General features: G+C 37.5%; 1 protein-coding gene across 9 annotated transcripts in view; it reads left to right on the top strand.

Moving 5' to 3' along the window:
* The window catches only part of atp8a1 (ATPase phospholipid transporting 8A1), a 139,457-nt gene that overhangs the window by 61,162 nt on the left and 55,762 nt on the right, over nucleotides 1-22,533 (top strand). For all 9 annotated transcript variants that reach the window (XM_042493932.1, XM_042493928.1, XM_042493929.1 and 6 more), the window contains 7 exons: nucleotides 5,452-5,524; nucleotides 11,612-11,717; nucleotides 14,594-14,676; nucleotides 16,732-16,781; nucleotides 17,487-17,556; nucleotides 19,447-19,531; nucleotides 21,386-21,525. In XM_042493932.1, the coding sequence (XP_042349866.1) occupies nucleotides 5,452-5,524; nucleotides 11,612-11,717; nucleotides 14,594-14,676; nucleotides 16,732-16,781; nucleotides 17,487-17,556; nucleotides 19,447-19,531; nucleotides 21,386-21,525 (607 nt within the window). The remainder of the gene's footprint in view (nucleotides 1-5,451; nucleotides 5,525-11,611; nucleotides 11,718-14,593; nucleotides 14,677-16,731; nucleotides 16,782-17,486; nucleotides 17,557-19,446; nucleotides 19,532-21,385; nucleotides 21,526-22,533) is intronic.

Raw genomic sequence — 22,533 nt, 5'->3', positions numbered from 1 at the left:
AAATCTTCTGAACAGCTCTTTTTAGTCATTAGTATGTTCCGGATCAGCCTGTCAACGTGCAAGTGCTTGTGAATACCTAACGTGTCGTAACGTGTGTGCAGAAACTGCTCAGACTGAACAAGTGACGACAGATTAAATCAGCCTTGAGTCATTACGTTCACCAGCCAAGCTCAATGTTGCATTCACATGCTCCTCAGATAGTCGTTCTTCTGACTGCGGCGCGTTCATGAACTTTAAGTTAAAATGCTGAAACAACATGGACACTGCACAAAAAAGTTTTCTGTAGCATCATATTCAGCTTGCATAGCCTCTAAATGCAAGTGCTGAATCAATGCATTAAAATGATTTTTTCCTTGTTTGTGTAAACATATACATGATGATTCATAATGAATTTAAGAGAGAAATTGTGAGGCGGGCAGCACTAGCTCTTGAACGTGCATGAGCTATAACAAGTGTCATAGAGAAACTGACACCATATTTTCAGCAAGTATCAAAACCTGAAAGGTTCAGAAAGGAGATAGCATTATGTATAAATGATAAGAGAACCTGCTATAATCACGGCTGTTGACCGAACCGCAACACTTGAGCTACAGTATGTCCCGGCATCCGACCTGTCATACTCCAACACCTGCCAACTCATAATCAAACCCATCTTTAACCCTAACATCGCGTCTTTAACATGTCAACAACAGACTTTGTCAACAAGATGATTTTTTCTCCAACAGTCACGTCCCTGAGGCTGAGGAGGGTAGTTTTGCAGAGGACGACTGGTAAGATGTTGTGAGATAGTGATCGTCTTTTTATATAATGTTCCTCGCTTCTGTGATGTATTTGGTGCTGCCTTGCCTTTGTGGAAATCGTGACTTTGAACACAATACCTCAGTGTTTGTTGTTGTTTTTTCTTTGTGCGGTCATTGAGTACACATTGGACGTGATGTCTGTGACTGTGGCTCTTGATTCACTGTGTATATCTGTTGATGTGAAACAGCAGCCTTAAACTAATGTGATATATATGTATGTTGCCAATGTTAGATGTTGAATTGTGAGCGGTTACGTCCTGTGGCTTCATTACAGGCTCTCGTACATTCAGCAGGTTTGATAGACTGAGAGCTGTTACTGTATGTTGTGTTGAAGCTGAGCAGCAAATTCTCCTTTTCACCAGTTAACATCAAACTAACTTTGGAGGTGGAAGCTTCACTCCCACTTATTCTCACTCTGTCTCCTACACGTACACACACACACACACACACACACACACACACACACAGTCCTACTTCTGAGATCCATCTGCTACAGTGTTGAGATCTGCAGTAACAGCATGGGCGTGTCTTATCCATTTTGCATGGGGGATTGGGGCCTGTTTGTTAATGCCTATTATGCCAAAATGTTGAATCTTGCTGCTTTAAAGGAAGTTGCCAGCTTCATGAAGGCATTTCTCCTTTTGCTGCTTTTTTCTCTCACTGAAACAACCAAATTAGAAGCTTGATTTATACGCAAAATAGGGCAAAGATACGGGAACAAGGGAAAAATTAATGTGTTCTTTGTTGCTTGATGATAGAAGTAAAACAAAACAAAACCAGCACCGTATTGGTCTTAGTTCTATGGTTTTCATTTTTTATAATAATAATAATGATAATTATTGGAATTTATTTGTGTAGTACATTTCATTTAATGAATGCAGGTCAAAGTGCTCTACTATAAGAAAATTCATATGAAAATAGAGAGAATAACAATAAAAACAGGATAGTAAAAATATGATAATTAAAAGGTTTGTTTTTGTTTTGTGGCAATTTATTTTGGTCCTTGGTAATTTTCCCAGAGGAATGCACTAAATACAGAATAAATACATCAAGGCATTAAATAAAAAAAACAAAAGGGAATACAAAAAGTATCTACTGAAAGGTGTAGGCTAAAGCTTAAGATTATTGTACTTTCCATTTTACTCAGCACATTCTCATGAGTAACTCATTTACTAGTAAATTATGCAGAAGAAAAAAAAACAAAGAAAAAATAAAACAATTTTAACAACAGAAGGACAAAAAGAGAAAAGATAAGAAAACTGTGTCAGACAAAATAATAAAAAATGTTTACCACCATACTCTTAAACATTTTTAGAATGACGGTTTTAATTCCTTGTCACAACCATTCCATAGATTAATCCCTTTGAACGATACACAACTATTAAGGTGAAAATATAATAAAAAAAACTAAAATTACAATACATAAATTGTATTTATAGAGAACAAAACTAACTGAATCCTAATTTTAAATGGAATATATACATAGAATGCCTTAAATTGAGTAAAATACAACTTAAACACTGTCATCTCGACACAGGTCAGTTATAAATGTATAACTTCCAGGGATGGCATGCAATGTCACAGGTTTGATCAGCAACCAGTCCGTGGCTATTGACTGCAAACAGCCAACACCCTCGTTCCCATAGCGACAGGACCTCTGTGTGCTGGCAGATAATCAATAACTGACCGTCCTCCACACCCAGCCTCGTGCCTCAGAAATTTCATCAAGACAATTGACATGAACTGTGCTGCTGCTGCATCAGAGAGAAGCTCAGGGCCTCCTCACCTGTTTAAGGGTTAGAAACGCTTATTATGACACAATAGATTTTCTGTCTTTGTTGCAGAACACGTTTTTATTTCATAAATGAATTTGTAAGGCTCTTAAAACACAACTTAAAATAATAATAATAATAACTATTTGTGTAGCACTTATGCAAACAAGTGCTTCACAAAGTCCATAAGAATAAGACAAAGAAATAAACAGTTACATTAAAGCAATGTTAAGAGCTAAGATTATAGTGTGCACTGGGATGAAACAGAGCAAAAGGAAATAAACCACAGCATTGCCACATCACAAATGTACAAAGCAGTCATTAAAATGAAAAGCTTTCCTATAAAATATGTTTTAAGAAATCATTTAAAAACAAATAACTTGGATACATACGTGTTGAAATTTGTTGCATGGGTACAATCTGCTGTAATCAGAAAGCATTTATTTTACATAATATGATACAAAGCTTTTTTCAATTTATACATCTGCCCTCCCCACCATGTGTTTACAGTATGCATGTGGTGTTTAGAAATGCAGATTTTGTTTGCCGAATTCTCCCTGACATGTTTTAATAAAGCCTGCTACTGTGATAAATCCCCCTAACCTCCAGTGCACCTTCGTAGGTGTAACACAATATCGACTCCAGCGCTGCTGTTTGATGGCATCGCTGTGTTTTTCCAATATTTCTTTCCTCCCAAGCCTCTATTTGCAGTGCAGTAGATGGGAGTATTACTGGCTGGCCAGCTGTTTGGCTCTGTGGGATCGGAACAGCGTATCCTGCGGGATTAGAAAGACTTTTATGGTTGCTAATGGCAGCCTCGGTAACATTTCTATCAAGCCCCAGTGCCACGGACAAAGCTGCTGTCTACCTGATCTATAGGACTCTGTTTATCACAGAATCATGAATCGATCCCTGCTGGACAGCCAGCGAGCGGCTGGTAGCTACATAAAAAAAAAGTCCCTGTTAGAGGGATAAAAAACATCTTTCACCTTTTTTTCAATAACACAGTCTTCTCTGCAACCCAGAATTTTGTTTTTCCACTTGAGCATGTTGTCAATGAAAGATTGTGTCTTTTTTTCCACTTTTGCCATATTCCTAATAGAATGAAAAATATTGAATCATTTTGCATCTTGCCAGTAACTGAAAGCATTTCTGGATGTAATATGAAGTATGAGAGACTAATTGTATTTCCAGTAATTTATTAGGGTTTGGCTTTGATTAGTGGATGAGTAATATGGTCTCTTTTCACTGCCAGTAATCCAGCCTGCCTGCTCTGTCCTTGTAAGCACTTCCTCTTGCATTGTTTAATTTCTAAAGCAGGGGAACACCATTTATTATTTATGGAAATGACTGAGGGGAATATGATAAATATATAAAGGGTAAAATGAATAAATGAATGAGTGTGGATTCTTTGTTCATTGTGAAATAATAATTCCCCATTTCAGGACATTGCTTTCTCAAAGGATGATCCTCCTCTGCTGCCATGGACAGAATCCAAAACAGTCACACTGTACATCACATTACTGAGGCCCAGGGGACCTGCATTTGCATTCTGTCTGCATTGCGGTTGATACTTTTCCCAACAAATGTCAATACTGATGGCACACAGCTCCGGCTGTGTGATACCAGTCTGAGATCTGTTGTGTGGTTCCAGTCTCACTGCACATACGTTTTATTTAGGAGAGAAAATTCAAGCTAACTTATTGATAAGTTGGTAAACAGGAAATTATTTGGCAACTATTAAAGTTTGTTTTTTTTATATCAATTTTTCACCAAAAACGTCAACTTCAATTTTATTATCCCAAAGAAAATTTGATGTGCAGCAGGCATCAAAACACTAAAAATACATAAAGGAGAACACCAGAAATAAATACAGAAATACAGAACTTCTCCAGCTCAAGTGAAAACAAAGATGGTAAACATTTACTGGTTTAGATTTGATGACAGCGCGTCATTTGATCATAACGTGTTACACAGTATTTTGTGCATTAAAAAACACTACAATAACTACTGTGTGTATGACTGTTTTAACAGGACACACATAAGACAGAAGTGCTAATAAATACAATATTATCTTTCATATCAGCAGATCTCTTGGATTGGAGCTTTTGGTTGGTGAGGTTCATCTGACTTTCTGAGTCCGAAATCCGACCTTAGGGGCGTTCCAGTTAAATTTTAGACTGGGAATTTAGAAATTGCAACTTCCAAGTGCAAATCGAGTGCACCATAAGAACCAGAGAAAACTACTGACCAGTCGTGATGGTAGTGACTTGACGATCACAAGTTAAAGATACCTTAAAGTGTATTCTGCTTTATGGTCTATTATACTCATAATTACTCACTTATAATTGAACAATAATTTGCTAAATGATCATACTGTATTTTGAAACTAGCAAAAGAGACCATAAACTTATTAGAAAAATATTTACTGAGATCATAGATCTAGTGAGAGGCAGAGATATTTTCTCACAGACTTCCATGATCGCACTTCTTTTTCACCTCTTTTTTCGGTGAAGAAGCCCCCTGCTGGCCAATAGGAAAAATGCAGCTTTAAGGCACATGAAGGCTACGTCCGCTTAATTGTGTACTTACTTGTGTGTGTACTTATGTGTATTCTATGCAGGCTCCAAGAGGCTTCATTTTTACTTTTGGTACATATTAAACACTTTTGTCACACTAATTATTTGGAAAACTGTCAGACGCTCCTAGAAAGTTGTACTTTAACGTAAACTCCTGTTGTTATGAGTATTCTTATGTCAGAATATGCTCTGATGTTGCAAGTAAATGATATGGTCTTTACTCATCTAGTGTAACGACATGTTGGCTGTTCAAGTATTCCTGTGTTCTGTCTGTTTGACTCCTCTGTCTCTTCTTTCCAGCCACAGCTCGCAGTCACTGGACGAGGAGGGATTTAATGACCCGAGCTTACTGGAAAACCTCCAAAGTAATCACGTAAGTAATGTCTGGGTTTCTCGCTGCCTGCCTGCATTGACGACTGCTGTTTTGGAAAACTAAGAAGGATTTTGAATCTAATTGTGTGTGTGGGTGTGTGGGTGTGTGTGTGGGTGTGTGTGTGGGTGTATAGTGTCTTCTTGGCATTTTAGGTTGACCTTAGTGATATAGTCCACTTGTGTTTATGTTGTGCCTTCAAAGTGTTGCAAAGGCTGCGATATTTAATGGCATGAATCATTCCCTGGTCATTATGTTTGGATCATTATGGCATGTTTTGACAGACAAATTGAATTCTTTAATATCAGTTTGATTAAAATCCTGCTGAGGGCTGGATTGCTGTTTCATGACAGGAAATTATAAACACACTGCATGATAGCTTATTCTGACAAAATTAAAACCCGTGTCTTTGCTTATCCAATGTGGAGGTCTGGACTGCTGTATTGTGAACTTATGGATAGCAGACTGCCCAAAAACTACACGAAAAAAATCAAATATTTAACAGCTGTGCCTTTGTCTTAAAATATGGACTTGTACATGCATTTGGGATCTGTCGCAGGACTTTAGCGGGAGCAGTAAAGGCCACCTGTGGTAATGAAATGGGTGAAAACTGTGATTGATTGGCTGGTTGAATCACTCAGCTGCAGAACAGCGTGTGGGAGGCAAAATGTCACATCTAATTATGTACAGTAGCACCGCCCAAGGAAAGCAGTAATCCCACTGTGATGTTTGCTTTGTTATGACAGCAGAATCTCTCCACACATTGAGTTTGTCGAGGATCTGCTTTACTTTCATATTGATAGCCCTTCGCCCACTGCTAATTATGGTGCAAAACCAACTCTAAATCTCTGGTAATGATTTTGCTTATGATTAATTTATTGTGTTGTCGTTGTACTAATGCTTTGTTGATGGTGGATGTCTTAATTCTGTTGCACTTTTGTGAGTCATTGTTTTTCCTTTTATTAGTCCCCTTCTATTATGTGACAAGACTCCTGTCACGACGCTGCCGTGCTTTTCAAAAGATTTGAAATTTTCTGCATCTGCTCTCATTAACAGCATAGCTATAACACAAGAATGCCAGGGGTCAGTGTATACATATATAATGATTTATATCTGTATATCATTTTACAACACAGGGTTGTGTAACGAAATGTCAGAGTTGCAGTCCTGTACTTTGCTACTCACAAAATGTCAATATGACAACAAAATAATATAATAATTAACACCTGATACTTGATCTATCTCCATAACTCTCTTTCTCCTGTCCACAGTCAAGGTTAGCCTATGACTTATTAAACCACTCTGTTACACACTGTAGTGGACAAAATGTTAAAACAAGCAGAACTGATAGCCCTGAACTGAGCTCATTCTCTATGGGTGTAAATTTTACCCACTGGTGCTTATTGGTATAAATGGGCCTTTTTTAGAAAAAAAAAAAAAAGGCTTTATCTAGACACTTTTTAATAAAATGTGGAGCTACATAAAATACTTTTAGGAAAAGTGAGGGACTTGAGTATTTTATTGAAACAAAGTTGAGTTCAAATTCAAATAAAAACGCGTGGGAAATGTACTTAAATGCTTTCTAGATGAGAGTTAAATGTCTAAATGAATTTCACTCTCATGTTTTAATGATAAATATGAAGCTAAGACCTGCAGCCAATTAGCTTAGCTGTAGGAACCCTGCATAGCAAAATAAAAAAGAGATCACTTTTGCATGAGTCTCTACATTTGTTTCTTTTTTGGAAAATCCTGCATAGTGTACCTTTAACCTTGTTGCGACATTATCTCCAACCTTCAAGCCATCAGTGTTTCCCTTTCCCATGTATGACGCATTGATGCTAAATGGAACGATACATTTCACTTAACACCTTTTGTCCTCACAGCTAAAACACTTGGTCCTTATGGCCACCAGGATGCTTCTTACTTAAACATTACTAATCCTGATCATTTACAGCACTTTTATGTTGCTGCGGGCTATTTGTAGGAGTAGTGTTGATACAGTGTTGAGGGGGACGGCAGACTGGAGGAGAGGGGAATTAACAGTGCTGACAAAAATAAACATCCCCTCTGGTGCTTTTCGTGTTCTCTTGAGTCACTGGACATGTTCACCCCCCCGCAGAGCTCCGGCAGCGTTCGTGGGTGTTTGTTTGCTCGCTCGCTCGTCTGCTCCAGTTTCTCTTGACCCTTCAACTTTTTCCACACTGGTCATGTCTGAAGTGATGAGTGTCCGTCACTGTTGTCATGTCACAGATTACCCAGGAGTCAGTGGGGTGATAGCTGGCAGCACGATATTAGCTGTCACTTCTAATTGTGCCATCAGAGCAAAGCTCATGACTTGCCCTGAACTCTATGCCTAAGTTACACCACCCTGGACAGCATGCACGCGTTTGACTTCTATACTTGTGAGGACGCTCATAGCAGTGTTAAACTTACAGAGTGAGAATTAAAGGGGATATATTGGCTGAATAATGTAATCACCTGAAAATAAGAATTACTGTGTTTTTGTTTGCTTAGAATGAGCCGTTTATATCTACATGGGGAACAGGTACTCTTCTGTGGAGTTTGCTGTATTATTTTTACAGTAACCTAGAACGGACAAATCAAACACTGGCTCTAGCTAGGGCCATTTACGGTTTCATGTTTCTACAACCTTACCGCTATGCGACTAAATTCTACACACTAGACCTTTAATTTGGGCAATTACTTTAGATTTAGTCTTAGTCTCTGGACAAAAATGCTTATTAGTTCTGGTTGTATTTGAGTCACCTTTTTAGCAAAATATTGTTTTATCTGGTCTTAGCTCCATGTCACTCTACACTGCTGACTTTATTTTTATTTATTCAGATACTGTTCCGCACTTTACACATGTATATATGTATATATGTACAGTCTCTTAGTTTTTAGTTTTTTTAAGTGTATTCCTTTATATTCTATTAATAACGTGTGCTCTTTATTCTCTTGTTCTTACTGCATGGCGCTGCTACACCCCAATTTCTCAGTTTTGAGATCAATAAAGTATATCTATCTATCTATCTATCTATCTATCTATCTATCTATCTATCTAAACTTATTCAGTTTGGCTGATACAGGTCTCTGCAATTTGAAAAAAGATGACAAGTTGTATCAACTGTTGAAATTTCATTTAGACATTTTTTTCTACAAGTACAAATAATTTCTACACAAACTTGCAAATTTTCATTCTGCTCACCTCATTTTGAATAGCTCAGCACCAACTCTTTGAGTCTTGTCTCGTCTCCGAAACCAAAACATTTGTCATAGTTTTTATAATCAAAGATCTATTTTTAGCTTGTCAACGTTCATATATGTCATGAAAATAAAGGGTCGTTGATGAACATTTTTTGTAATCGTTTTTGTTAGAAAAATGAACACTGTCTCATTAATATAATCAATCCCTGAGCACTAGTATTTACATTTGTTTTGAAATACTTTCACTTGCTTTCTTGCTATGAGATGATCAATACAACTCTCATATCAGTCTCTTTAAAATCAAGCTGGTGCCAGAAGATGCTTAGCTTAGCTTAGCATAAAGGAAGCAAGTGGAAAACTGCAAGCCTGGCTTTGTCTAAGAACAAAATCTGCCCTCCAGCATCTCCAAATCTCACTAACAAACATGTAATATCTTGTTTGTTAATTCAGTTTTGCAACGGTTTTATGAGCTGGACTTTTTTTTGTTTTTTGTTTTTGCTCAATGCAGTAACAAGCAAACTCCCAAAGACTCCCAAAATGTTGAACTATATGGACTTCCTTCCCTGACTGTAAAAGTCAAACCTTAAACCTCAAACAGCTCCTTGAAAAGGTTCCAAAATGTCCTCACTCACAAACAATGTCCTCACTCTCAGTGTCTAAAACTGCACTGGCTCCTCCTCACAAAGATCTAAATATTAGACTGTGCACGCACACACACACACACACACACACACACACACACACACACACACACACACACACACACACACGCTGACATGTCCTTCAGAGGATACCTGTCAGCCCAGACCAGATTAGCATGCTGCTAGGAGGCAGCGAGGGCTCTCACAGCCACCTGGACTGTAATAGACTCTGTGTACTTTCATTTACAGGAGGCCCTTTGATTCGCCCTCCCCCCCTCCATTCATTTGCTCCTTTGTTCCCCGTTAGAGATCTCTCATCAGAGTTACCATGGCCAACAGAGAGAGCAAATTTAACAATACCGTGTGTGTGTGTGTGTGTGTGTGTGTGTGTGTGTGTGTGTGTGTGTTTACACAGCTTTTTGTTTGAGAAGGGATAGAGATCAGACGTTTTTGAGTAAAAAAGAGTCAACAATACATAGAATGGCATATACAGTATTTGTTTATCTGCATAGGTTCATCGATCGCTGTGTTGTTGATGAGCTAATAATGTGATTATTCGACTATTGAACTCATTTTTAATGACCATCAGCAGCCTGGTTGCTGTTTGCTGTGTGATTCAGGCCTGGCGCAGCCCTCGAGGCAACTGGTATCTATGCCTCACTGACTAGAAGCTGGTGGTCCTGCAGCCTCAGACAGGAGCCTCAGCAGATGCCTGTCCGAGTCTAACCCTCGGCTAGTTAGTCATACGTTTCCCCTCATTAATGTAAAATGCCCTCCGTGTATAGGTTAGGCCTTTTATTTCATTAAAATGGAGCAAATTTGTATTGCACGCACATGCGTGAGCAAACGTCTGTCTGTGTGATCCTTCTGGCTTTGTTACCAGCAGTCGTTAGTTTGACCAAACTTGAGCCACATGTGTTTAAAAAAACGAACAAACACACTTTTGGAATTGTAATAGATGTTTTGATTTTGCATTTTTTATTTTTGCACTAATTAAAAATAAACAAAATGACAAAAAAATAACACAGTACACAGTGCAAAGAGAGGCAAGAAACCAAGTAGGCTTATTTGAAGCCGTTATAAGAAACATTAATGTAAACACACAGCGATTGAAATGACAACAACAACTGAGTATATATATTTATGTGACAACAACAACAAAAATAATGACGTGATCATGTCATTCACTCCTGAATGTCACTGTAACATAGTACATGTTTGTGCCAGGGTAGTGATGTTTTAAGACAACAAATTAGCTTTAGGGTAATTGATTGTCATGAAGAAAATATATTTGTGCTCATTTAAAAACAAAATAAAACAAAACAAACAAAAAGAAGAACCAGCTGTGAGGTGATAATGGAAAAAATGCAAAATTCTGCCCTCTCTATCGCTTCCTCTGTCCCCTCTCTTTTCTGCTAATATAAAATATTGATTTGTGGCACAAAACTTGTACATGTCATTTCTAAGCCCGATATTGATATTATATCTATTTTTGAAATGAGACTAGATATTGTCTTAGATTTCAGATATCATAATATCATATGTGTAGTCTTGTCTTGGTTTTGAAGTCTGCATTACAGTAAAGTGATGTAATTTTCTGAGCTTAGCAGATTGTTATAGCTGCTCTATTATTTGCCTTCACCCACTTCATCATTATATCCACACTACTGTTGATAATTTGTCAAGGAATTTGGTCAAAAATATTAGTATGGATGTAAGCCACACAAGTGATGACATGGCATGTGCAATGGTCAGAGAGCAGACATCCAGTTTTACATTTATTGCATTTGTGGTTTGTTTCTCTGCAACACTAAATTGCATTTAGCTAAACTGTATTTTCAAGGAATTCTTAGTGTCAATTTGATGCTTACTTTTTTTCCAAGATGAGTTGAACTGAGCTGTCCTGATGTAGTAAACCTCACGACATTATAACGTTTAAACAAATGTTATGACTCACCTTTCACCCAAATCTGCAGTACATACATTTATAAAGAGAAGCTGTCTGTAGACATAGCTGCACACGCAACATGTTTAATGTTGTGTTAGGTTGTGTGTGTCATCTGTCTGACACATGTGCATCATTTTTGAGTCATGCAGGTCGATCAGAGTTTGACAAACGCCGCACACTCTGCCGTTGCTCTCTTCCTACAGTATCAACATTATCTTTCTAATTGTTTTGTTCTTGTTTTGTTGTGACATTAAAGAACATTAAAAGTCAAAGTGCCCTTTCCACTTCCTGTAGCCCACAGCTGCTGTCATCCTGGAGTTCATGACCATGATGGCCATCTGTCACACTGCAGTCCCTGAGCGCACCGATGGGAAAATCACCTACCAGGCTGCATCTCCAGGTAGATCACACCTCCACCAACACAGATAGTGGAATACAGCTTTTGGATTTACAGTATGCTGCCCTGGTTTATCTCGGTTTCTAATGTGTGGGCACATATTATAATTTGGCATTGGAATGATTGCCCCAATCTTGGAACCTGTCAATTATAAGACTGACAGTGATAAGCTTCTGGGGGCAACAGCCAATATTTCAGGGGTTTGGGTGTAGCCAGTAAATATCTGGAAAAAGACTTCTAGCTGATCTAATCAGAGATGTGCATTTAAATGCAGATAAATTAAAAAAATTACATAATTGGTCAGTAGTACTCAACAGTAGTACTCTACAAACAGATACCAGAAGGCTTTCTAAAACCAAAATCCTGCGTTGTTGTCTACAGATTCTGTATACATATGCAGATATCTGTTTAAAGAGAATATTATTGCCCAGATTTCGTCGAGTGTCTTGGGGCTCAAAAGAGTAAAAACAAAACACCTTAATATAATCAGGATGGTGAACAAGTGATCCTTCTTGATTCTTAGGATGTTCATAATCAAGACTAGATATTTTGAAATGTAGCAGCTAATCATATTTATATTTTTAAATTTAAACACATCATTAAAAGGGCTTATAACTTGCAAATTTGAACTGAGGAGTTAGGAAAACTGCACATTGTCCACATGTTGCGTAGTTGTTCGGTCAGTGTCAGACCAGTTCCAAACATGCCAAACTGCGCCATTCACAGAAAAGAGAAATATAACTTCTAGTTGTGGAAATTTAGAAAATGATAGATCCTGCAGTTAACCGCTGTGGTAAGCTCAAATCGATATAGTCCCTAATCCAAAACTACTTCTTTTTTATTTAATTACTTAAAAGGGACCAGATTATTGCTTAAAGCTAATTTGCATCTGCAGTCCCTTGGCAGGTCAGAACAAAGACACAGCACAATAGCATGATAATAACAAATGTGCAAACTCAAACTTAATTATTTCAATCATACCCATGATTATTGTACAGATACTTAGCACACAATCAGGAAAGGCCCCGCCCTCTGCTAATTGATGGTTACGATGCCTCAGCGTGAGCCGAGTTCTCTAGTATTCATCTTTATTTTTGCAAAAAATAATGTAAGAGAAGTAAGAAAACCCCTTTTATTTTGCAGGTTTACAGTGTAAATTGTTAAACCTCACACACACACACTCACACACACACACGCAGCTATAAACCCCCTGAAAAAAACTTCCAATACTCATTGCCTTTAGGTGGCACAAGTTTAAAACATCAGTGTCACATTCTCTGCGATTCTAAACTGCTGCAGCTGTTACCTTTTTTGCTTTCTTGCTGCAAGGTGGCACAAGTTGAACTGAAACTGTAGGTCCAACAACTGCAGTACTCAAATCTCTGGTTCTGCAGCTCAGGATGATGCTCTGGCTGGACCTGGTTTCAGGTGCTTTGCATAAACGATGCTGTGTCCTTGAAACATTTTTTTGTTGTTGAGAAATTTAATTTTCTATCTAGTGACCTCTGTGTCTTTGCAAATGGAACACATCACCACAGCCTCCAGGCAGCAGTATTTCATAAAGACATTTATATAATCATCAGTGCAGCAGAGAGCCACGAATTATATTAGAAAATAAATTATCCTGTTTACAGAATGCATGCTGTGTGTCACTCTGATTCTCTGAGGCACACTTTGATCCCGCAGTCTATCACATTCACAGCAGTGATGAGACACCTGTCAGTCAAGAAGAAAACATGCCCTTATACATGATTCTTTTAAAATCCACAACATCACTATCGCTGCCATTAGAGGAGGTGAAATTGATCACAGAGACTCTAAAAGACATTTACACAATGGCGTCACCATCAGTGGTTGCCCCTAGCAGCACTGTGCAAATTTTCTGAAGATTAGGACCGTCCTAATGAACTCTGAGACTGTCACGATGCTTAAAAGCTGAAGTAGTTGTCATGGAAAAAAATTAATCTGAAGCTTATTTCATTGCCATATTTATTGACAAGAAGTAAAACAGGCCAGTGCAGTTAAAAACAAAGAAACAATAAATGCACACGTAATTAACACATTGATTAGCTAAAATGGTTTTATATAATTTAAATTTTTATTGATTTTGAATGGGTTGGGTTAGGATCTGTACAAGAGATGGCACAAAAAAGTCAAAACCTCCCCTAAAAGCAGATTATAATTTGAGATAAAAATTAGAAAATAAAATAAAAAATAATATAAAGAGATAGGCAGAGGGAGACAGAACAGCAGTCATATTTCAAGGTTTTCAGACAGAGCAATTTGATTGGTCAGATTGGTCCTTTTACATGGTTTCTGTCAGTTATCCTGGCCAGCATGGATTCATATGAGGCATTTTTTGTCATGTAATTAACTTATTCTTTCATTTCTGGGGGTTTAGTTGATTTCCAGTATCTGAGTATTATTGTAGCAGCTGTAGTGACCCTGGCGATAACTTCTGCTCTTGACATGTTATGTGGCTAAAATAGTTTTATAATAACTGTACAAAGCATTGCTGCTGCTTTCCATCTTATATTTTGCTCCTGATAAGAGAGATGACTTTAGTTTTTGCCTGATTGCTTAAAACAATCATGGTCTTATGGAGCTCTGGGGTTGGAGGCAGAGTGGGGAATAGCTGCAAAGAGAAGGGTGGTGAAGTGAACTGTAAAAAACAAGCAGAGAGCTTTTTCTCGCCCTGCAGCATCCTCATGCAAGCTGTAGCATCAGCTACCTGGTCCACAGCTCTCAGTCACTGCCCTCGCTGTGAAAATATGTCGAGATGAACTAGTTTTATGTGCAAAATGTGAACATGTTTCTTATCATGAATGCCAGTCTGGTTCATGTGTGTTTATCTGTAATTTTTTTTTTTTGCTTTCTAGATGAAGGAGCTCTGGTGAGAGCGGCAAGAAACCTCGGCTTTGTGTTTTCTGGTCGAACCCCAGACAGTGTCATTGTGGAAATGGTAAGTTGGACACGTTTGATGAAAGACAGACAGGCTATTGTGCTGATGGATGGATCCACTTTATCTTTATGAAGAGTACCATGATGGTCTAGCCTGACCTCGAACTATAAGGCACACTGATAGATGTGTGATACTAAACATAACAGCTAAGTCCAAGTGAAGAAATATAATATACTCTGAGAATTTTTCTGTCATAAATAAAACAAATTATTTCTTCACCAGTTCATAAGCACTGGAATATCCCACTGTTCTCCATGTAGCTGCAGACATAAAAGATTCATGTGACTGTGTAATGAGGAGAGATAAAACCAGGGTTCCCACAGTCATGGAACACCTGGAAAAGTCATAGAATTACACAATCATGTTTTCCAGGCCTGGAAAAATGATACAATTTGTAAAAAATAATTTAAGTTTTGTAAGCCAGTTTCAACATTGATGAAAACTACAGGGGTTGAACTTCTGGCTCCAAAAATACTAAGACGGCAATGGGTGAAATGTCGTACTTGATGCCTCAAAACAGGAGTCCGCAAACCAAAGGGTGCCGTCATGGCGGCCACATCCATTATTTGTACAGTCTGTGGACAAATCCCTAGTTTAACAGTGAATTGTTGTTTTTACACTTCAACTTTTAAACATGAGACACAATGTGTAGATTAATGAGCTTTAAAGATACTGGTAGGTGGATTTTCTTACATTTGGACCGAGCGAGGTTAGCTGTGTCCCCCTGTTTCCAGTCTTTATGCTAAACTAAGCCAACTGAACGCTGGCTCCATCTACATAAGACAAGATGAGATTAGATAAGATAGCATTAAATAAGATAAGATTAAATAAACATTTATTGATCTTCAGGGGAGAAATTCGGCTGTTTCACCAGCACAAGGACAGAAATAGTACAGATAGAAAGAGAAAGTAGAGGACATAAATAGTATGAAGAAATTACCCAAAATGTGCAAGAAATTGGAGAAAAGTAAAAGAAAATTACCTGAAAATTAGTGAAAAGAAAAAAGAAAAAGATGATAAAAAAAGGACAAGGAAATAACCTGGAAAAGGCGCTTACATTTTTTAAATAATGTTGTAACATAATTTTAAATATGTAATTATAATCACTGTTTATATGTTTTTTCCCAAGCTTTGTTTTTCTTTCCCTATATATTTTTTTCCCTAGCTTTTTAAGAATAATTTACTGAATCTACTAACTTTTAGATTCTTTGTTTTTGAAAAGAAATTGCCCCGACTTGCTCAAGGCTCAAAGGTTAAATTCTTATGAAATTCATCTGAAAGTAGCAAAAGAACAGTGATGTCGCTCCAGGTTTCAAAGGGTTAATTTATAGCAGCTGAGTCATGCATACATACTATACGGGTCTGAGATTATTTCTTACAATGCTGAACTGTTCCCTTAACCACTCTGGACATCCCAATTATTTTTCCCATGAAGTGTTGTAGTGTAGAATATCTTTAGGCAGTAAATTTAGTAATTCATTCCCTTTTATTTGGTTTTTTTTTGCTCAAATGTTTCAAAACCGACCTTGAACTAAAACTAATATGCATAATGCCACAGAGAACTCAGTGTTTTGCCTTCACACGGACCACAGAAAAAAACCCCATTCACTGAGCTGATTCTGAATTGTGTGTCCTCTCTGAAGCTTAGGTCATCCATCCTGTTGTTCCCTTAATTGGCTAACCTGGATATTGCACTCAAAGAGTCGAAGGCAGAAAGGCCAAAACCGTTTTCATTTTTTTCCCCCTTCTGCTGCGCTGAACATCTTGTCTCCAAGACGTTTGTCCGATTTCTTAACCTTTATTAGGCCTCCTAAAGCTCTCAGCATCTATTTAATCACTCTGTCTTGTACCTCTCGCTCTCTACAATTAAGGAAGTTAATTGAATTTTTCCTTGTTATTCTCCCTCCATCAGCTCAGTGCAGGCAACTGATAAACACATTTAAAGCGCAATTAAGGCTGATTTGAGGAAGGATGCTTGTGCTTCTCAAGATAAGTTGTCTCAGAAGAAGACGGAGGTTGAGATGTGTCTTAACTTGTCTGTCTCTTTTGTTTTAGCCTGGAACAGAGGAGAAGTACGAACTACTGCATGTGCTGGAGTTTACAAGGTAAACCGCTGATAACAGTGTTATTATTTTCGTTAGTTATGTGTGTAAGTGCTCTACACTGTATTGTGTTGTCAGTAGGTGTACAGGAATAATTTTTTTTATGCCTCTGTGCCAACAGTAGCCGTGACTGAAAGCAGGTTGTCCATACATTATATTCTTGTGAACATTATATCTCAAGAATGCCTTGAGAGAATTTCTCCAAATTTGGCATAAACGTTAACATAGATTTAACATTAAACTAATTAGAATTTGATAGTCAAAAGGTCATGTTCACCGTGACCTTTTGTCGATCTCATTCTCATTCTTGTGAATGCAATATCTCAAGGAAGTCTGAAGGAATTTCCTTTTTCATTTTTGTGAACGTGATATATAACCTTCAGGGAATTTTTTCAAATTTGGCACACACATTCACTTGGACTCAAGGATGAGCTGATACAAACACAAGGCGGAAATTCTAGTGTCTGTTTAAACCTCAGAAGAAAGGAATTATATCAGCGTTCATTATCTTATTGTTGCCCTTACGAGTTATCCTAATTAATTGTGTGACCCAAGTGTGATATCCACCTCTGTGATTATTATTTCCAGCAGACAGATGCTGGCTAAAACAGTACTTGATAATTTGCTGTAGTGGCTGTAACACCTTATGATGTTATTTGTCTCGCTTTATTTTTCTCTGTATTACACCTTCTTCTTTTTCTCGCACAGCGCGAGGAAGAGGATGTCAGTCATCATGCGCACCCCATCTGGGAAGATCCGCCTCTACTGCAAAGGAGCTGTGAGTGTCTGTCTCTCTCCATGGCAACGCATGACAGCCCATCACCATCATCGCCTCACACACACACACACACACACACACACACACACACACACACACACACACACACACACACACACACACACACACACACACACACAAGTGTTGAACGCTCTCCTCCCCTTTTGCCTCTCGCTCTTGTCAGGAAATCTTTTCAATGAGCAGCGGCATAAAGCAAGAACACCATATTTCACACATGGGTATCTTTGCAAAAGAAAGGTTTGGCAAACATATTTCATAAGAAGACACTCAGCTACAAACAACTAACAGACCAGCTCACGGCACATCTGCATCAGTATCTAGAGCTCCCTGGATAGATGAAATATGGCACATTCAAAACAACAAATCATATTTTTGTGCATTTTTAATGATTGGGGAACATGGTGCTCTATTTTCTGTTAGGACTTAGCTTCATAAGGTCACTAACAAGTTTACGCAATCATTCAATATGAGTTTTTTAATTACTTGGTCTTATTGTGTAGACTGTAAATACCAGTAAGTATGCCAAAGTGAAGATCTGTTTTATCTTACCTGCTTATGTTTTTATTTTTGTTTGGCGCAATATTTGTTTTTAATATCAAAAAGAACATTTGTTAAAAGTACAAAAAGTAGTCTCTGTTTTATTTTAAGCCCCGTCTACACATATACAGATATTTTTGAAAACTGATATTTTTCCCCTCCATTTAAAAAAAAAGTTTCATCCACAAGACAAGTTTTACAAAATATCTCCGTAGACACAAAAAACGCAAAAATGATGCCAAGCGCTTACTAGCATCAGCTGTTTACCTCGTCACAAAAGTAGTAAAGTGTACAAGCAAACTTTACCTTTTTCAAATCACCTACTGGAGACCTCATCACCGTTGATTCCCGTTTAGTTTTATGATGAGATAGCTCACTCATGATGTTTAACTCATAATGCTCTGGACATGTGAAAGTTTTCCTTCCAGTCCTCATTAACAGCAATCAATATATATATTATTTCCTTTCTATTTCTTTTTTATGTCCCATTTTCATTTTTTTCTAATTTGTTGATATTATCTTTATCTGTGGACCTCTCTATGAGCTGAGTCCTTGAAAAACATTTGAATTAACATGAATTGAATCCCACTCTTGAAATTGTCCCATCTGCTGGTCAACCAGTCCTGATCCAAATCTGTCGTTTCTGGCGGACTTTATACCACAGATGTTTAGGTGGAGCAAAAACACTGAGCGCTGCAGAAACTTCCTTAATGATCACAGACACCTGAATACTAAATTTCATTCTCCTCGTGTATTGCATGGCTGGATTGACAGTATACAGTAGAACCCTTGAATTTCTTGAAACGCTTATTACACAAAGCAACAATGGGCATGCCCGAATTGAGGAGGTGACGTCATTCATTCCCAAACTCTCTGTTTTACATATCCACTTGGAAGAATCTGCACTTTCAAATGCATCATTAAAAAAATCATATCAATTTTAGTGATTAATTTTAGTTTGCCTGTGGATTAGAGGCCACAATGTAGAGAAAAATATCTGTTTACAAAAATATCTTTATAAATGTAGACAGGGCCTTAGATTGACGCCACACTCTTAAATGTTTTGATTCTTTTTAACGTTAATAAAAACGCATTATACACAAAATAATTTATCCATTACAGGATCCAGATACATTTGTTGTAAAATAATGAATTCCCCTGTAACTGCTTTGTGTGATTATTTCAGTACAAAAAGCTTTTTGGAAATGGAAAGAGCAATAGAAAGGGCTGGATTGTCCTGAGAACACCCATTTGTGCAGCAGCCCAAGTCCAAGAGGTTCCTTTTTCCCCACTCTGGATATCAATAACCAACGAGCGTTTGTTTCCCTTTAGGACACTGTGATCTACGACCGCCTGGCAGACAGCTCGAGGTACAAAGAGATCACATTGAAGCACCTGGAACAGTTTGCCACTGAGGGTGAGTGGACAAACATCGCCCCCTGTCTGACAAAAGTAAAACATCTCTTTTTAGGATGCTTCTGATTCACAATATTTGCTCAACACATTTCCATCTACTCATTATCACTGCTTGATCATCAGCTGCATGACAAGAAGTTGTTTTATTTTTCTCAGAATGTGTAGTCTTACTTGATGAACATAAAATCCTAATATGAGTGTGCTGAAGTCCTTTTAATTTAACGCAGTGGTGCTGAAAGAAACTGCATCAGTCTCTCCTTTTTCTGTGTTCATACCGCCCCCTTGTGAGACACCAGCAAAGTGATGTCACTGGGAATATTTGATGTTGGCTAAATATAGCATTCAGGACAGATTGTGATGATCTTCAGTCACTGTAATTTGGAGAGGCCTGAATAAAACATCATTTATCTCTGTGACAAGAATAAAGAACTATTAATAACTACGTATTTGATATCTCTTAAATATATCTATACAGTAAGTCTTAGGTCTATTCAGATGTTTGCTCTAATAACTACAAACACCATAACTGATATGCATGTTATTTAAACCTTTGAAACCTAAGAAAAATGGCAATGAGCAACGTAACGAGTAATTACCCCAAAATTAAATTAGTAAAAGGTTACAAGAAATCTACCTTTACTAAATAGAATAGCATGATTAAAAAAAACATTTAAAAAATTGAAAATGACAAAAAATAACAATAATAGCAATAATCATGCATATCGGTTATGGTGTTTATAACAATAATAATAATAACAATAATAATAATAATAATAATAATAATAATAATAATAATAAAATATCTTTATATATAATCTTTCTTTATCATAATTTTGAATGTAATAATATTAATAATAACTATATTTTCCCCTAGTTAAAAAAATAAAATAAAATAATAATGATTTAATTATTTAATAATTTAATTTTAAATAATGATAATTCTGTCTCCCTCTCTCATTTTTTACCTTTTTTAAATTTTTCGCCTGGTAGAGTCTGCGCCTCTTATAGAATGAGGCCTTTGTAGCGGCCTACGTCCAAATCCAGCCTGCACATCCACCAGCCTTTGCTTTATGTCATTCCCCCTCTCTCTCCCATATTTCTTATCTATCTGAAGATGTCCTATCAATAAAGACACAAAAATGCAAAAAAAAAAAAAATCTTACAAATTTAACATAAATGTAGGAATGCACTGTACTGTGTACTGTGTATATGCATAACAAGAGTGTTAATAAATATATAAACTTAGAGGTTCAAACAAGTATGTCATGCAGATAGAGCTGCGCAGTGTAACTTGGTGACCTCCTCGTGATCAAAAATGAAATGCCATCGTCGTGGTCACCTTGTGCATTAGCTTTCTGACTGACATGAGCCACTTGGAATTGTAGCACATGGTAGTAATTTGTATCAGTTTTGAAATGTAATATAACATTTGGTCTCTACTGGGTGACTGTCGCACAATGGCATTACACCAACCCTGGCGGCATGTGTAACGACTGAGTGGTTAGAGTTACGGTTTAACTTATCTCTATGGTGCAACTGCTTTTATTTTTCTGTAATGCATAAATCACAGCTTAGTAATACTTTAAAATATAACTTGGCTAAGTCTGAAGTCAAACACAGCTGTTGCAAAGCTGCAGGACTTACAAACTGCACTGGAATGTACGGGAAAACATAAGGAATAATTTATTGATTTAAGTTATCACCTTTCATGAAGTAGTATACCTTTAAATATATGGTGAGGAGTTCAGCAGCAGTTACACTGCACAGATCTGTCTGAATGACATACTTTGTATTTACTAGAGAGCTTAATGTCGTCAAAGGTTTTGATGTCTGTGATGGTGTTTTTTTCCTCCAGGACTGCGCACTTTGTGCTTTGCCGTGGCAGACGTCAGTGAGTCGTCTTATCAGCAGTGGCTGGAGATCCATCACAGAGCCTGCACCTCCCTGCAGAACAGAGCGCTGAAACTGGAGGAGAGCTACGAATTAATAGAGAAGGTTTGTAAAGTGTAAAACTGTTTTTGTAGGGATGCATGATATTGAATTATTTGCCGATATGCTGATATATAACAACTCATTTGGCCGATAACCAATACTGGTATCAATATATCCATTTTTCTCCCCCACCTAATTTTAGTGATCATCAAGTCTCTTCTGTAGTGGAATCATGTTTTGCATACTTTTATTGTGATGGCCCACTAGCAGATGAACACATGAAATACAATGCTTTCCAATGTATGTAATATTCATTCATGGTGCAAAATAAGCAAAATACTTCAACTAAAGGTTGATGTTTTGTACATGTTCACTATGATAACAACAACAAAAATAGAGATTTGTGGTTTCTGCAAAAATCAGCATGTTGGCAGATTCCAATATTTCATTTTAAAGCTAATATGTGCTGATACCAATGATGTGCTGATATAATTGTGCATCCTTGATACCACAAGTTTTTTGTGGTATCAGTGCCTGATCCATGACATTGTAAAATGGAATTGAGAGGGAATCTTCCTTTGTCTGCTTACAGCCTACATTTGCTTCTTTTAAGGTACAAGGTTTCTTACAGAACATTTTTTATAGACTTCTCTTAGTTTGCAGAAAATTCAGACTTTGCATAATCTCGTGGCCTCCCGTATAACTAATGGGGTCAATGCAATCACACATGGGAAAGTGAAAAAGTGAAAAAATTGTGTGTTTGCATGAGAGAGATTCAAGGTTTTACTAGCAGGTAGAATTGGTTTTCTGTGAGGTGGGTCTATGTGGAAGCGCTAGTCAAACACAGGAAGCCACAGTCGTAAATCAACCACTTGGCACGTTCCTCACGGTTGCTCCTGGCCGCCCAAAACAAATGGAGGCAATCAATCATGAAATAAACATAAAAGCTTTCAGGGAGGAAAATGTAATGTGCATTGCTTAATGGGCAGAGTGTGGCACTGATGCTGGCAGGGTTTGGGGTTCATTGCTCCTCGGGGCCACCCATAATTAACAGTGCACACAGTGACGCCA

This window comes from Plectropomus leopardus, chromosome 9 (genome assembly GCF_008729295.1).
Source record: "Plectropomus leopardus isolate mb chromosome 9, YSFRI_Pleo_2.0, whole genome shotgun sequence".
NCBI lineage: Eukaryota > Metazoa > Chordata > Actinopteri > Perciformes > Serranidae > Plectropomus > Plectropomus leopardus.
This window is presented reverse-complemented; position numbering and strand designations above follow the sequence as displayed.